The 13,552-nt window shown below is 39.3% G+C and overlaps 1 protein-coding gene across 1 annotated transcript in view; it reads left to right on the forward strand.

The window, feature by feature from the left end:
* Window positions 1–723: 723 nt before the first annotated feature.
* The window catches only part of ENPEP (glutamyl aminopeptidase), a 115,329-nt gene continuing 102,500 nt past the window's right edge, over window positions 724–13,552 (forward strand). The window contains exon 1 of the mRNA XM_004380259.1: window positions 724–1,334. Within this exon, the coding sequence (XP_004380316.1) occupies window positions 724–1,334 (611 nt within the window). The remainder of the gene's footprint in view (window positions 1,335–13,552) is intronic.

Consider the following 13,552-nt stretch of genomic DNA (forward strand, 5'->3'; position numbering starts at 1 on the left):
TATGGTTACCTGGCTATGCTTTACTAGCCCCCAATTCAACAAATATTTACTGCGTGTCTAAGTGGTCCTCAAATTTATGCATGACTCTTAGCACCCACCTCCAGGATATGACTTAAACAGAGGGTGGAATCTGAATGTTTACATAATATGAGGAAAAAGAATGAGAACACTTGGCTTCTTTGGCAAGCTACCTGGTAAAACAGCTGAAATTCAAGAAGCCCTTTAGTTAAGAGTCTAATTGCAAGCACAGCAGGAAGAATTCACAGACCTAGTAGCAAAGGTTGCGTTTTTTCTAGCGTAAGCACACCTCTTTCCCAAACGCTCTCTCCCTAAAAGCTGCTGACAGAGCTTTGGCAAGGGATCATCCTCCCGTTGGCTGATAACTAAGTCCTGTTTTATATTTAACTCACTCCAGTGCAGGAGGAGTAAGGGTGGGGATGCGCTGTTTATAAGGGGAACTGTAACAATATTCTCGTCAGTCCTCTTCCTCCAGCTCAGCTCCGTGGGATCCCTTTCCCACCCCACTTGTTTTCGCATTCATCCTTGAGTGGGTGGTGGGAACGGGAAGGGAGAGCAACAGACGCCAGAAACCCGAGAGAAGTGCGGGAAAAGCAAAAACAGACTGCCAGACCGGGGAATTCCTTCCAATTTAAGAAGGAAGTCAGCTGGCCGTTGGTTAAATTTAACACACTTTAAGTGTAAAATTTGACTTGGGAAACAAAAATGAACTTTGCGGAGAAAGAAGACTCTAAGAGATACTGCATCCAAACCAAACACGTGGCTATTATCTGTGCGGTGGTGGTGGGAGTAGGATTAATAGTGGGGCTCTCCGTGGGCTTGACCAGATCCTCTGACTACAGCAAAGACAACGGGCAGGGCGCGACTCCGACTTCAGATCTTCCTCCACAGGACCAAGAGGTCTGCCCTGCCAGCGAAGACGAAAGTGGACCGTGGAAGGATTTCAGGTTGCCGGACTACATCAACCCCGTGCACTACGATCTGGAGATGAAGCCCCTGTTGGAGGAGGACAGGTACACTGGTAGCGTGACCATCTACATCAACGTGAGCGCTGACACCCCGTACCTGTGGCTGCACCTCCGGGAAACGAAAATCACCCAGCTCCCGGTGCTGAAGAAGCCCTCCGGGGAGCAGGTGCAAGTCAGGAGGTGTTTCGAGTACACAAAGCAGGAGTATGTAGTGGTGGAGGCAGAAGAACCGCTTCCACCCAGCAGTGGCGATGGTACCTACCTCTTGACCATGGAGTTCGCGGGCTGGCTGAACGGCTCCCTCGTGGGGTTTTACAAAACCACGTACACGGAGAATGGACAAATCAAGTAAATATTAATTTTGGCTTTGCTTCGCCTAAACTCATTTATATCTGCTCTCCATTTCTTTCCCTTTCCTTTTCACTCCCCAACTTTTAATCAGTTTGTTGGCCTGTTCTTTATCTACACTTGGTTTCAATTCTCCTATTCATCTGGGAAGCAAAAAATTCTTGCCCTATTGTATTTTCAAACCAGCCATAGGGTTTGAAAGTAGTGAGTAATCTGCATGAAGTCACAAACTCCTGTAAGTCTTTTATTCCAACTGGTGAAATAATAATTTACTGCATCGTATTCTTATTATTTACATAAACTGCTTATTATTTACATAAACTGCAGATTTTAAAAATACATACATGTGTGATCAATTTCACTAGTGATATTCTTGGGCTATATGGCAAGGATTTGAAACTGAACTTTTAAATGATATTGCTCTAAATTTAAGTGAAAAGTTGATAAATGTCAATTATTATTTTGTCTGTTTTGTTGCAAAAGAGAGACATTGAATGATTACATGAAATCAAAGGAATTTTCTTTCTTCCATCTTCATCTAGGAAGGAAAGCCAGTACCCTGCTTTACTCATAGGTTTTCAATAATACTTGTTGAATCCACAAGTCAGGAGTGGCAGCACCATGGATAAATCTCTAGACTTTTGCAATATGAAAGATACATTAAGTAATTAAGTACATACAAATATTTTTCCTGACCACAGTCCTCTAAGCAGACATGAGAGATTGAGAGGTGTGTGTGTATATATATATATAATACTAAAAGCATAAACTCTCATTGAACTCAAAAATTCATCACACTCTGGATGTGGACCTTGCATCAGGGATGAGAGCTACACCTGAGGTGTGACCTGCCTTGAAACTGCTTCAGCCTTGGCCCACTCGATTCTGAACAGCCGATGGTTGAGAAAGCTAGTGTCAGAGTTCAGAAATATGAGTCTGGGACAAGCCCACTGAATATTCCTTTTCTATGCAGTTTTAAACATCTTCTGGAGCAAATAAAACCTTTTGATCAATTCTCTTCCTGTTGATTGTCAGAGAGAATTTTGGATTAAAAGAAATGTTTAAATATTCCTCTATTACTGTGTAGTACACTAATAAGCTGAGTAGCAGTGATAGTCGATGAAAATATTTGGGGGGTAGTGCTCATACAGATGCTTTATCTTAATATCACTAGCAATTAAACAATCCTCTTTATTGCTTAAGTATTTTTTCTGTTTATAAAAATTATAAATGTTCAAAGTACAGGAAATTATAAAAAAGGAAAATCAAAAGAACCTATAGATATTTCACCACCCGGTGGTAACCACTGTTAATACGTTAATGTATATTCTAATATTTTTCAAGGCAATCAGTTTGTAACTGTATTATATCTATACAGCTACATATATGCCTTTTCTTGTTTTTTTGTTTTTTGAGTCCTTGGCTGGTACAAATGAGTAACATGCTCAGCTGCTAACCAAAAGGTTGGAAAGGTCTACAAAGAGGCCCTTGGAAGAAAGGCCTGACCATCTACTTCCAAAGAAAGTCTGTGGAGCACAGTTACACTCTGACACTCATGGGTTCACCGTGAGTCAGAATCAACTCAATGGCAACTGCTTTTCTTAATGCTTTTTAAACTTAATATAGTTAAAGCATTTTCCCTCCTTCTCAAATATTTTCAAGAACTTGATTTTAAAGACTGTGTAATATTCCATTGTATGGATGCATTGTTATTTTCTAAAACCAGTTCACTAATGTTGGACATTTGAGTTACTTCCAGTAGTTTATTATTATAAACAAGACAGAAAAGAGCATCGATGTAAGTATATCTTTATGCATGTATCTATTTCCTTAGGTTAGGATATAATCTTAAAAAATAGACTTTCACAGTCAAACAAAGGTATGAATATATCAACAGACTTGTAAAATTTATTTTATTTATTACAGAAATAATATGCTTTAATTGCAGAAAACTTGGAAAACCAAAAATTATATGAAAAGATAAAATTCATCCACAAATCTATCACCCAAACGTAGCCATTGTTACATTTATGCAGGTGCTCCTCCCATGTTTTTCCAGACACAGATAAGCATGGCATTATTATGCTGTACATATTATTGTGTAACATTCTTTTCTGATATATTGTTAACACCTTTACAATGTCATTTGATGTTCTTCCAAAAATGAGGTAATGGATATATCCATTATATGACTATAATGTAATTTATTCAACTTTTCCTTTAAACTTGGGCACTGCTTTTTCACCTGTAAACACCTTTAAGAATGAAATGAACAACCTTAGAAATACCTATTTATAAACATCTAATATGTCTGTAGGACAATTCCTTGGAAATTGGCCAAAACTACATATATATTCATATATTCATACATATAGAGTGTATCAATATATAACATATATTCATATGCTCATATAAATTGGGTGTCCCAATTTACATTTCCACCAAAATCAATCAAAGTGCCTGTTTCTCTGAGCCTTACTAGCAATTAAATGCTTTTTCTTAAGTGTTTGACAATCTGGTAGAGGAAAAGGCATAACGTGTTAAGAATATTCACCTTAAGGACAGTCTACATAAAATTCATCCATGTAAAGCAAAAATGAATCAGAACTCTGAAATTATTATTTTAAAACTTCTTGTTAAGTTGTGAAGCCAATACAAATTCCATCTGAAAAAAATCAAAATACTTTATAAAAATTTTACACCCTATCCCATTAAACCCATTTCTGTCTAGTTAATTCCAACTCCTAGCGACCCTATAGGACAGAGTAGAACTGCCCCATAGGGTTTCCAAGGCTGTAATCTTTATGGGAGCAGACTGCCACACCTTTCTCTCAAGGAGTGTCTGGTGGGTTCAAACCCCTGACCTTTTCGTTAGCAGCAAAGCACTTAACCCCTGCGCCACCAGGGCTCCTTGTACGCTCTATCAGAAGGCCAAAAACATAGAACAAGATTTCATTAATAAATATGTTATGTACTTTGTAATTTTACAAACGTTTTATATACTAAAATATATATTGTTCAATCTGACTCTTTGGTTTATTTTAGTGTACCGGTTAATTTTTCCCATAAAATGTATACCTGCGAACTGACATTCTGAAACTCAGCTGCCTCAACTGTGGGTCAGAAAATACCAAGTAACAGAAACGTTGGCAAGGAAGGCAGCGCTCGGTTCAGGTCTCGCTGAGGATCGGTATTCCCGAGGGCCTTTGTCGTCAGCGGTAGCGGTTGCGCCTGTCATGTTACGTAAGATACGGCCAGCTTTTTACTGCACCCAGGGTTTTGGAACAATTCCGGCTCATACTCATTAAGCTCATTTAGGCTAAGTGGAGTACGTTTCGCTTTTTCTTGTTATGAAATACTCCAAGCACATGAGAAAAATGCATTTCGTTGATTTTCAAGCCTGGGAGTGACATTTTGACAGGTAGGCCTCCAGGAGTTTCTCATCCGCAGTGTCCATAATAAGGGTGGCAAGAGTGAGTTCACTGGGTGCAGGCCCATTCTTCCGACTATATCGTCACAATATATGGCATTCATACAAGTAGAAGTTCTAGTACTTTCAAATATCATCATAGTAATATAGTTTAACTATGCAGCCAAAATGATATTTTCTGCTTTAATGTAAAATTTAACTCCCGAATTGAGTACTGGCAGTGTGGGACATTAAAGCTGCAACCACAGCGTAAACTGAACATGGCTGGACTCAGTAGTAACCAAAATAACTTGATTTTCTGCAGATACAGCCAGAACTTGAACTTAAAAGGGAGGTAACTACCTATCTTTCTTTCCCTCAAGATTGAGAGGCATAGGGAGAGGTGGAGAAGAACTTAGAGCCAGCTCAGAGAACAATACCCACTTTGTCTCGCTGGTAACAAAACTGTAGTGAGGTTTGGGAGGAGGAAGCTTGAGAAACTTGAGAGTTACTCTTCCTTTTTTGATCCTCCTCTTGGTACTTCCTGATCCATTACTTAGGGTTGAAGGAAAATTACTTAAAAAGATTAGAACCTTTGGAATGTTCCCCTGCCCACAGCGCCATACTCCTCCACACTCTTTCTCATCGTAGTTTACGTAGGATTCCCAGTTGTTCTCCTTCCAGCCAGATTTCCCTTCTACTCAAATCTCCAAAGCATATCAGCTTGTTTTCTTCCCAAGATTCAGCATTTCTTTCTCAGCATCTGAAGTGTTCTTTCGTACACAGCTTTTCCGAAAGTATGTTCCACAGAGCTCTAATGCTTGAGGTCTTAATAGATACCAAAACAAAAACCCGTTGTCATTGAATTGATTCTAACTCACAGTGACCCTATAGGACAGAGTAGAATGGCCCCATGGAGTTTCAAGGCTGTAATCTTTACAGAAGCAGACTGTCACATCTTTCTCCCGCAGAGCGGCTGGTGGGTTTGAACCACAGACCTTTTGTTTAGCAGTCAAGCTTTATAACCACTGTGGGAAAAAAAGGAGAGGGGATTCTGTGGCCAGTTAGTGTGTAGAATAATACTAAATAAAATTACTTTTTTTTTTTTTAATGGTGGGACTTTTCAGAAACTTTCGTTTCATAGTGTCCCTTATGAATTTCTAAGAGACTGTTATAGTATGCAGTGCTTCCCAACCTTAGGTGACTTCAGCATCTCTGTTGGGTCTCTGATAGCAGGCTTATGTTTCTCCTTTACTGCCCAGCACAGAGTGAACACTCAAATGTACCGAGTAACAAATGGAAACATCTTCCTATAGGCTGTCCCATAACTCCCGCCATGTCATTTCTACAGCCCTTTCCCATATGAGTCCAACATCTACCAGTGACATCTCTACCTTCCGACTCAATCAAGGTAGAAAATTCCTCTCTGTTCCTTTTCTCCCTACCCTTGTGAATGGGAAGAGGGGGTATGTAAAATCTTTTTTTGACTTAGGAATGTAGTCTTCATACTTGAAAAACTGAGAACCATTGAAATTGACAGGAAGTACAACAAGAATTTATAAAAGAGGAAAAGATCATTTCTATTTTGGGTATTCAGAGTGTTCTTTATAGCATTAGTAGGATTTCAGCTGAATTTGGATATTATAGTAGGATTTCAATAGGCAGAGGCTAGAAAAAAAGCAAAAACACTCAAAAAACAAAGACCCCTAAGTCAGAAAAGCATAGTGAGGATGAGAAAATCAGTTTGTGGGGAGGTTCCCACTACCCATCAGTCAATTTGTTGTACTGTGGTGGCTTGCATGTTGCTATGATGCTGGAAATGATGCCACCAGTATTTCAACTACCAGCAAATACCACTCATGGTAAACAGGTTTCAAAGGAGCTTCCAGACTAAGACAGACTAGGAAGAAAGGCCTGGCAATCTACTTCTAAAAATTAGCCAATGAAAACCTTACAGATCACAACAGAACATTGTTTGATATAATGCTGGACTATGAGCCCAAATACACCAATTATCTTCTATGAGCTCATATTCTAGCACTATACCAATGATCATCGAGCCCTGGTGCACAAGAGTTCGGCTGCTAACCAAAAGGTCAGCAGTTCGAATCCACCAGCCGCTCCTTGGAAATCATATGGGGCAGTTCTACTCTGCCCTATAGGGTCGCTATGAGTCAGAGTCAACTTGATGGCAACAGGTTTGGGTTGTTTTTTTTTTTTTTAATACCAATGGTCATGAAGATCACTCAGGACCAGACAACGTTTTGTTCTGTTGTACATGAGGTCACTATGACGCAAAGCTGACCCCATGGCAACTAACCACAACAAAAAGGGGAAGTTTATATGAAGAGGCTAAGTCTGGAAACCCCATAGGAGAGAAAAGGAAGGATAGCTTCAATAGGAATTAAGAAGGAAAAATTAACAGGTCTTGGTGTCTGTTTGGATATGGATGACAAAGGAAAGAGCTAAGTGAACATCTGGATGTATGGGAGATTATTGCAATGGTCCAGGAAACTGAAGACAAAGACCAGATAGGGCCGTGAATGGCGATAGAGAGTAGAGGACAAAATGCAGAAAACCACTTGGAGGCAAAATAGTCCGGATTTGCTGACTGATTGACTACGGAGAAGAGTCAGTTAAAGTTATGGGTCTATGATGCCCCAGATGTCTGATCTGAGTGACAGTCTACATTTTTAATTAAAAGTGGACATACAAGAGAAGGAGCTTGACCTTCCGTGACATTTGGAATGGTACATGCCCATGGGACATCTAGGAAGTGATGTCTGGTATGCATTTGGATAAATAAGTCTGAAGCACAAGGTTAGGGCTTGTGATAAAGACTTAGGAGTTGAGTAGTGGAAACAGTGACATGGTCTTGGTCGTGTGTGTGTACGTGTGGTATCCTCACACGCTTAAGCATGATACTTAAGCATGGGTAGTTTTGATCTTAAAATTTTAGTTTTCAGCATGTCAGTTTATTCATGACATCTTTAGATTGATACGTTGAGCTATCAATATACCCACTGTCATCAAAGAAGAGAGTTTTGTCTTGTCTACTTGTTGCAGCCAAAAAAAACAACCAAACCTGTTGCCGTCTAGTCCATTCTGACTCACTGCGACCCTGTAGGACAGAGTAGAACTGCCCCATAGAGTTTCCAAGGAGCACCTGGTGGATTTGAGCTGCCAACCTTTCGGCTGGCAGCCATAGTGCTTAACCACTACTCCACCAGGGTTTCCTTTTGCAGTAGGCTTAGTAATTTCCTTTATGTTGGGAACAAGGGAAAAAATGAAAATGTACTTGACGTCACATAAAGCCTTAAACATCTTCTATGTAGAAGAAAAGCAATTGGAAAATAAAGTTGAGATAAGGATCTGGTTCATTCAATCCACCATAAAAATATTTTGAGGTCTGAATAATCTAGGTAAATGGTCTTGCAGTGGTCAGCTACCATATGGCATTCCGGAACCCTTTCTGCAAAGACTTCACAATTGTGGCTGCCTCTACTGTGTCAGAAGCCCTTAGTATAAGGTTTTCACCCAGGCCTTGTTGTTTATTTTGCAAGCTTACATTATTAAATTGCTGAACATAGCATGAGATTCTTCAGTGGAAACACTGTGCCAGTTGATTTATGAGATAATCAAGTTATTTTTGGTTAAGTTGATTCCGAGTGAGCGAAGCTGTGACTTGCATCATCACCTCCTCTCCCTTCAGCCCTCTCGAAAGTCACCTTGTTCTGAGGCACTCAGAGAAGTCAGAGGCAGTCCTTCCTATTTGTAAATTAATAAGCTACATAGAATTATTATTTTTTTAATGTGCTGGGTCTATTAAGTGACTTATTAACATAGTGTGGAGAGGCCCCTATGGAAAAGTAGCTTATCTCAGCACCTTTGCCTGGCGTGATAATTATTCAGGACATACCCTAGAGTCTCTGCTGAACATTTTGTGCTATTCACTAGGCTTTTTCCATTAATTTGCAACACAATTAATCTGATTTTAAAAAAAGAGGAAATTTTAATCACTGAATAAAACCTTCCCAAAGAAGTTGTGATCTAAAATTGTTTTGTATTATTATCTCATATAACTTGTCCTCAAATTTGCATATATTTAGAAATGTTTAGTGACTGTAAGTGTAATCTAGCATATAGTATATAAATAGGAGGAGTTCCTGGGTGGTGCAAATGATTGCCGGTTCAAGCCCAACCAGAGGGACCTTGGAAGAGAGGCCTGGAGATCTACTTCTGAAAAATCAGCCACTGAAAACCTGTGGAGCACAGTTCTGCTCTGACACACATGGGGTCACAGCTCATTTTGGTGGTGGTGGTAGATATAAAAAGGGTTCTGGAGTTATTCAGGAGTTTATGAGAAAAGTAACTGATTAACATTTTTAAAAATGGGTATATTGCATATAGTATTTGCAATAAAAACAAAGTAACTTTGTTCCAGCACAGGTATTCCAGTCAAATGAACGCATTTTAAAGCCTTTAGAGTGTGAAAAGTGCTATATTAAAAGTATTGTTAACCTTCAGAGTTAAAGAAAATAGAATAAGGTGTATCCTAGTCCTATCATACAAATTTCAAGGGAGATTAAATTCTATTACTAAATGTGAATCCCTCCCGCTCCCCTGTCCCCACCACCATAATCCTGTAAAGAGGCTAGTCTTGTTCTGGCAATCACGTTTTATAGATGAGGACACTAAAAATCAGGAGGTTTAGTGACTTGGTCAAGATCACACTTAACGGACAGATGTAGAACATAGGATTTTTTCCCCTTAGAAGAGAGTTCTCCCCATAAAATCATATTGACTTTGCACTTTTAAAGAGAAAGCAGATTTTATGAACTTCTGGTTGATGAAAGTCACTTTACCTGCACCACTGTGAGTCCAGAACTCGTAACTGAGTTGGACTTGCTGTGATCAACGTTCGCTGAGAACCAAACGTACCACACCTCCAACACTATGCCGTTTCAGAGGCAAACTCAGGGACCCTCTAGTTTAGGAAGGCAGTCTTTGCCTAGAATCAAGCCGAACTTCCTCTAAAGAGAGACGGGGAAAGGATTGGAATTTCTCCGCTCTCCCAGGTGCTTTAGCGTAGAGCAGCCAGTGGAACAGAATATTTGAAAACCTACGCAATTTCCTCAGATATTTCTGAAGAAAGTGTAATTCCACTCTCTCCTCACCCTCACCTCCCACACACATAGGCACACACACGAACTCATATTCCCAAATTAGTTAGCTGGCTTATTTCTGAGGTGTGACTAAGTTGAAACATTCTTGCCGGGAGTGACCTTTCTGCTGCCTCTGGAAAAAAATAAGCCCGAAGAATTCAGATGAAAAAGGCAGCTGACTAAACATGGGCTTGGTGTTTGGTGGAGCTTATTATAAAACCTTAATATCCTGGGAAAGTGTATAAGTTTCCTTATATTCTGATACATTTGCAATTGACTACAATCTGCAAGGCATTAGGCACTTCAATTGACTAGTTAAATTGTTAAAGTCACAAAACTAATCATTAATTATTCTTTTGAAGAATAAAGCCTTGGATGATGCTTTTTTTTTTTTTTTGCCAACTTTTAATTTTGAAATAATTTCAAACTTAAAGAAAACTTGCAAAGCATAGTACAAGGACTTCCGAGAAATGCTTTACCCATATTCACCCATTGTTTTTGCATTTTGTCTCATTTCCTTTCTTTCTCTATCCGTGTCTCTCTCTCCCTACCTTTGGAGAGTAAGTTGAGATATCATGACTATTTACTCCTTAATATTCAGTGTATATGTATATATATATACATATTTTACTTTTATTGTACTTTAAGTGAAAGTTTACAACTCAAGTTAGTCTCTCCTACAAAAATTTATACATACATTGTTATGTGACCCTAATTGCTCTCCCTGTACTGTGACAGCACACTCCTCCTTTCCACCCCTGATTTTCCATGTCCATTCAACCAGCTCCTGACCTCCTCACCTCTGGACAGAAACTGCCCATTTAGTCTCATGTGTCTACTTGAGCTAAGAAGCACACTCATCAAGAATATCATTTTAAGTCCCATAGTTCAGTCTGATCTTTGTCTGAAGAGTTGCCTCTGGAATGGTTTTAGTGCTGAGTTGACAGAGAGTTCAGGGGCCATGCTTTCTGGGGTTCCTCCAGTCTCAGTCAAACCATTAAGTCTGGTCTTTTTACTAGAATTTGAGTTCTGCACCCCACTTTTCTCCTGCTCCATCAGGGACTCTCTGTTGTGTTCCCTGTTAGGGTGCTTATTGGTGGTAGCCAGGCACTGTCTAGTTCTGGTGTCAGGCTGATGCAGTCTCCAGTATACGTGGCCCTTTCTGTCTTTTCGGCTAATTCTTTCCTTGTGACTTTGGTGTTCTTCATTCTCCTTTACTCCAGGTGGGTTGGGACCAATTGATGCGTCTTAGATGGCCACTCACTAGCTTTTAAGACCCCGGACGTGACTCAACAAAGTAGGATGCAGAACATTTTCTTAATAAACTTTGTTATGCCAATTGACCTAGATGTCCCCTGAAAGCGTGGTCCCCAGACCCCATCCCTGCTACTCTGTCCCACGAAGTGTTTGGTTGTATTCAGGAAACTTCTTAGCTTTGGTTTAGTCCAGTTGTGCTGACTTCCCCTGTAGTGTGTGCTGTCATTCCCCTCACCTAAGATAATTCTTGTCTACTATCTAGTTAGTGAATAACCCTCTGCCTTCCTCCCCACCCTTGTAACCATCAAAGAATATTTTCTTCTGTGTTTAAACCTTTTCTTGAGTTCTTATAATAGTGGTCTTATACAATATTTGTCCTTCTGTGACTGACTAAATTCACTGAACATAATGCCTTCCAGATTCCTCCATGTTATGTTTCACGGATTCATCGTTGTTCTTTATCATTGTATAGTATTCCATTGTGAGAATATATGGTAATTTGTTTATCCATTTGTCTGTTGATGGGCGCCTAGGTTGTGTTTATCTTTTTGCTATCATGAACAGTGCTGCAATGAACAGGGGTGTGCAAATATTTATTCGTGTGACAGCTCTTATTTCTCTAAGATATATTCCAAGGAGTGGGATAGCGGGATCATATGGTACTTCAATTTCTAGCGTTTTAAGGAAGCACCAAATCGATTTCCAAAGTGGTTGTACCATTTTACATTCCCACCAACAGTGTATAAGTGTTCTAGTATCTCCATAACCTCTCCAACATTTATCATTTTGTGTTCTTGGATTAATGCTAGCCTTGTTGGGGTGAGATGGTATTTCATTGTAGTTTTGATTTACATTTCTCTCATGGCTAATGATAGTGAGCATTTCTTCATGTGTCTGTTAGCTGCCTGAATGTTTTCTTTGGTGAAGTGCCTGTTCATATCCCTGGCCCATTTATTAATTGGGTTATTTGTCTTTTTATTGTTGAGGTTTTGCAGTATCTTGTAGATTTTAGAGATTAGATACTGATAGGATTTGTTGTAGACAAATTCTTTTTTCCCAGTTTGTAGGTTGTCTTTTGACTCTTTCGGTGAAATCTTTTGATGAGCATAAGTGTTTGATTTTTAGAGCTCCCACTTACCTGCTTTCTCTTCTGGTGTTTGTGCATTGTTACTTATGATTTGTATTCCGTTTATGCCATGTATTAGGGCTTCTAGTGTTATCCCTATTTTTTCCTCCATGATCTGTATCGTTTTTGATTTTATGTTTAGGTCTTTGATCCATTTTGAGTTAGTTTTTGTGCATGGTGAGAGGTCTGGGTCTTGTTTCAGTTTTTTGCAGATGGATATCCTGTTTTGCCAGCACCATTTGTTAAACAGACTGTCTTTTCTCAAATTAATGGACTTTCGACCTGTGTAAATACCAGCTGCTCATAGGTGGATGAATTTATGTCTGGATTCTCAATTCTGTTCCATTGGTGTGTATATCTGTTGTTGTACCAGTACCAGGCGTTTTTGCGGTATAATAGATTCTAAAATCAGGTAGTGTGAGGCCTCTCACTTTGTTCTTCTTGAGTAATGCTTTACTTATCTGGGGCCTCTTCCCTTTCCGTATGAAGTTGGTGATTTGTTTCTCCATCGCCTTAAAAAACGTCGTTGGAATTGGGATCGGGTTTGCATTATATCTGTAGATCACTTTGGGTAGAATTGACATTTTCACAATGTTGAGTCTACCTACTCATGAGCAAGGTATGTTTTTCCATTTATGCAGGTCTCTTTTGGTTTCTTGCAGTACTGCTTTGTAGTTTTCATTGTATAGGTCTTTTACATCTCTGGTTAAATTTATTCCTAAGTATTTAACCTTCTTGGGGGCTATTGTAAATGCTGATTTGGTGATTTCCTCTTGGAAATTCTCTTTGTTGGTGTAAAGGAATCCAACTGATTTTTGTATGTTTCTCTTGTATCCTGATACTTCCCTGAAATCTTCTATTAGTTCCAGTAGTTTTCTTGTGGATTCTTCGGAGTTTTCTGTGTATAAGATCATATAATCTGCAAATAGACATACTTGTTCTTCTTCCCTACAAATTTGGATGCCCTTTATTTCTTTTTCTAGCCTGATTGCTTTGGCTAGGACCTCCAGCACAATGTTGAATAAGAGTGGTGATAAACTGCATCCTTGTCTGATTCCCATCCTCAAGGGGAATGCTTTCAAACTCTAACCATTTAGGACAATGTTGGCTGTAGGTTTTGTATAAATGCCCTTTATTATATTGAGGAATTTACCTTCCATTCCTATATTGTTGAGAGTGTTTATCATGAATGGGTGTTGGACTCTGTCAAATGCCTTTTCTGCATCAATTGATAAGATCAAGTGGTTCTTGTCTTTTGTTT

The sequence above is a fragment of the Trichechus manatus genome, unplaced genomic scaffold (assembly GCF_000243295.1).
Source record: "Trichechus manatus latirostris isolate Lorelei unplaced genomic scaffold, TriManLat1.0 scaffold00071, whole genome shotgun sequence".
In the NCBI taxonomy this organism is placed as follows: Eukaryota; Metazoa; Chordata; class Mammalia; order Sirenia; family Trichechidae; genus Trichechus; species Trichechus manatus.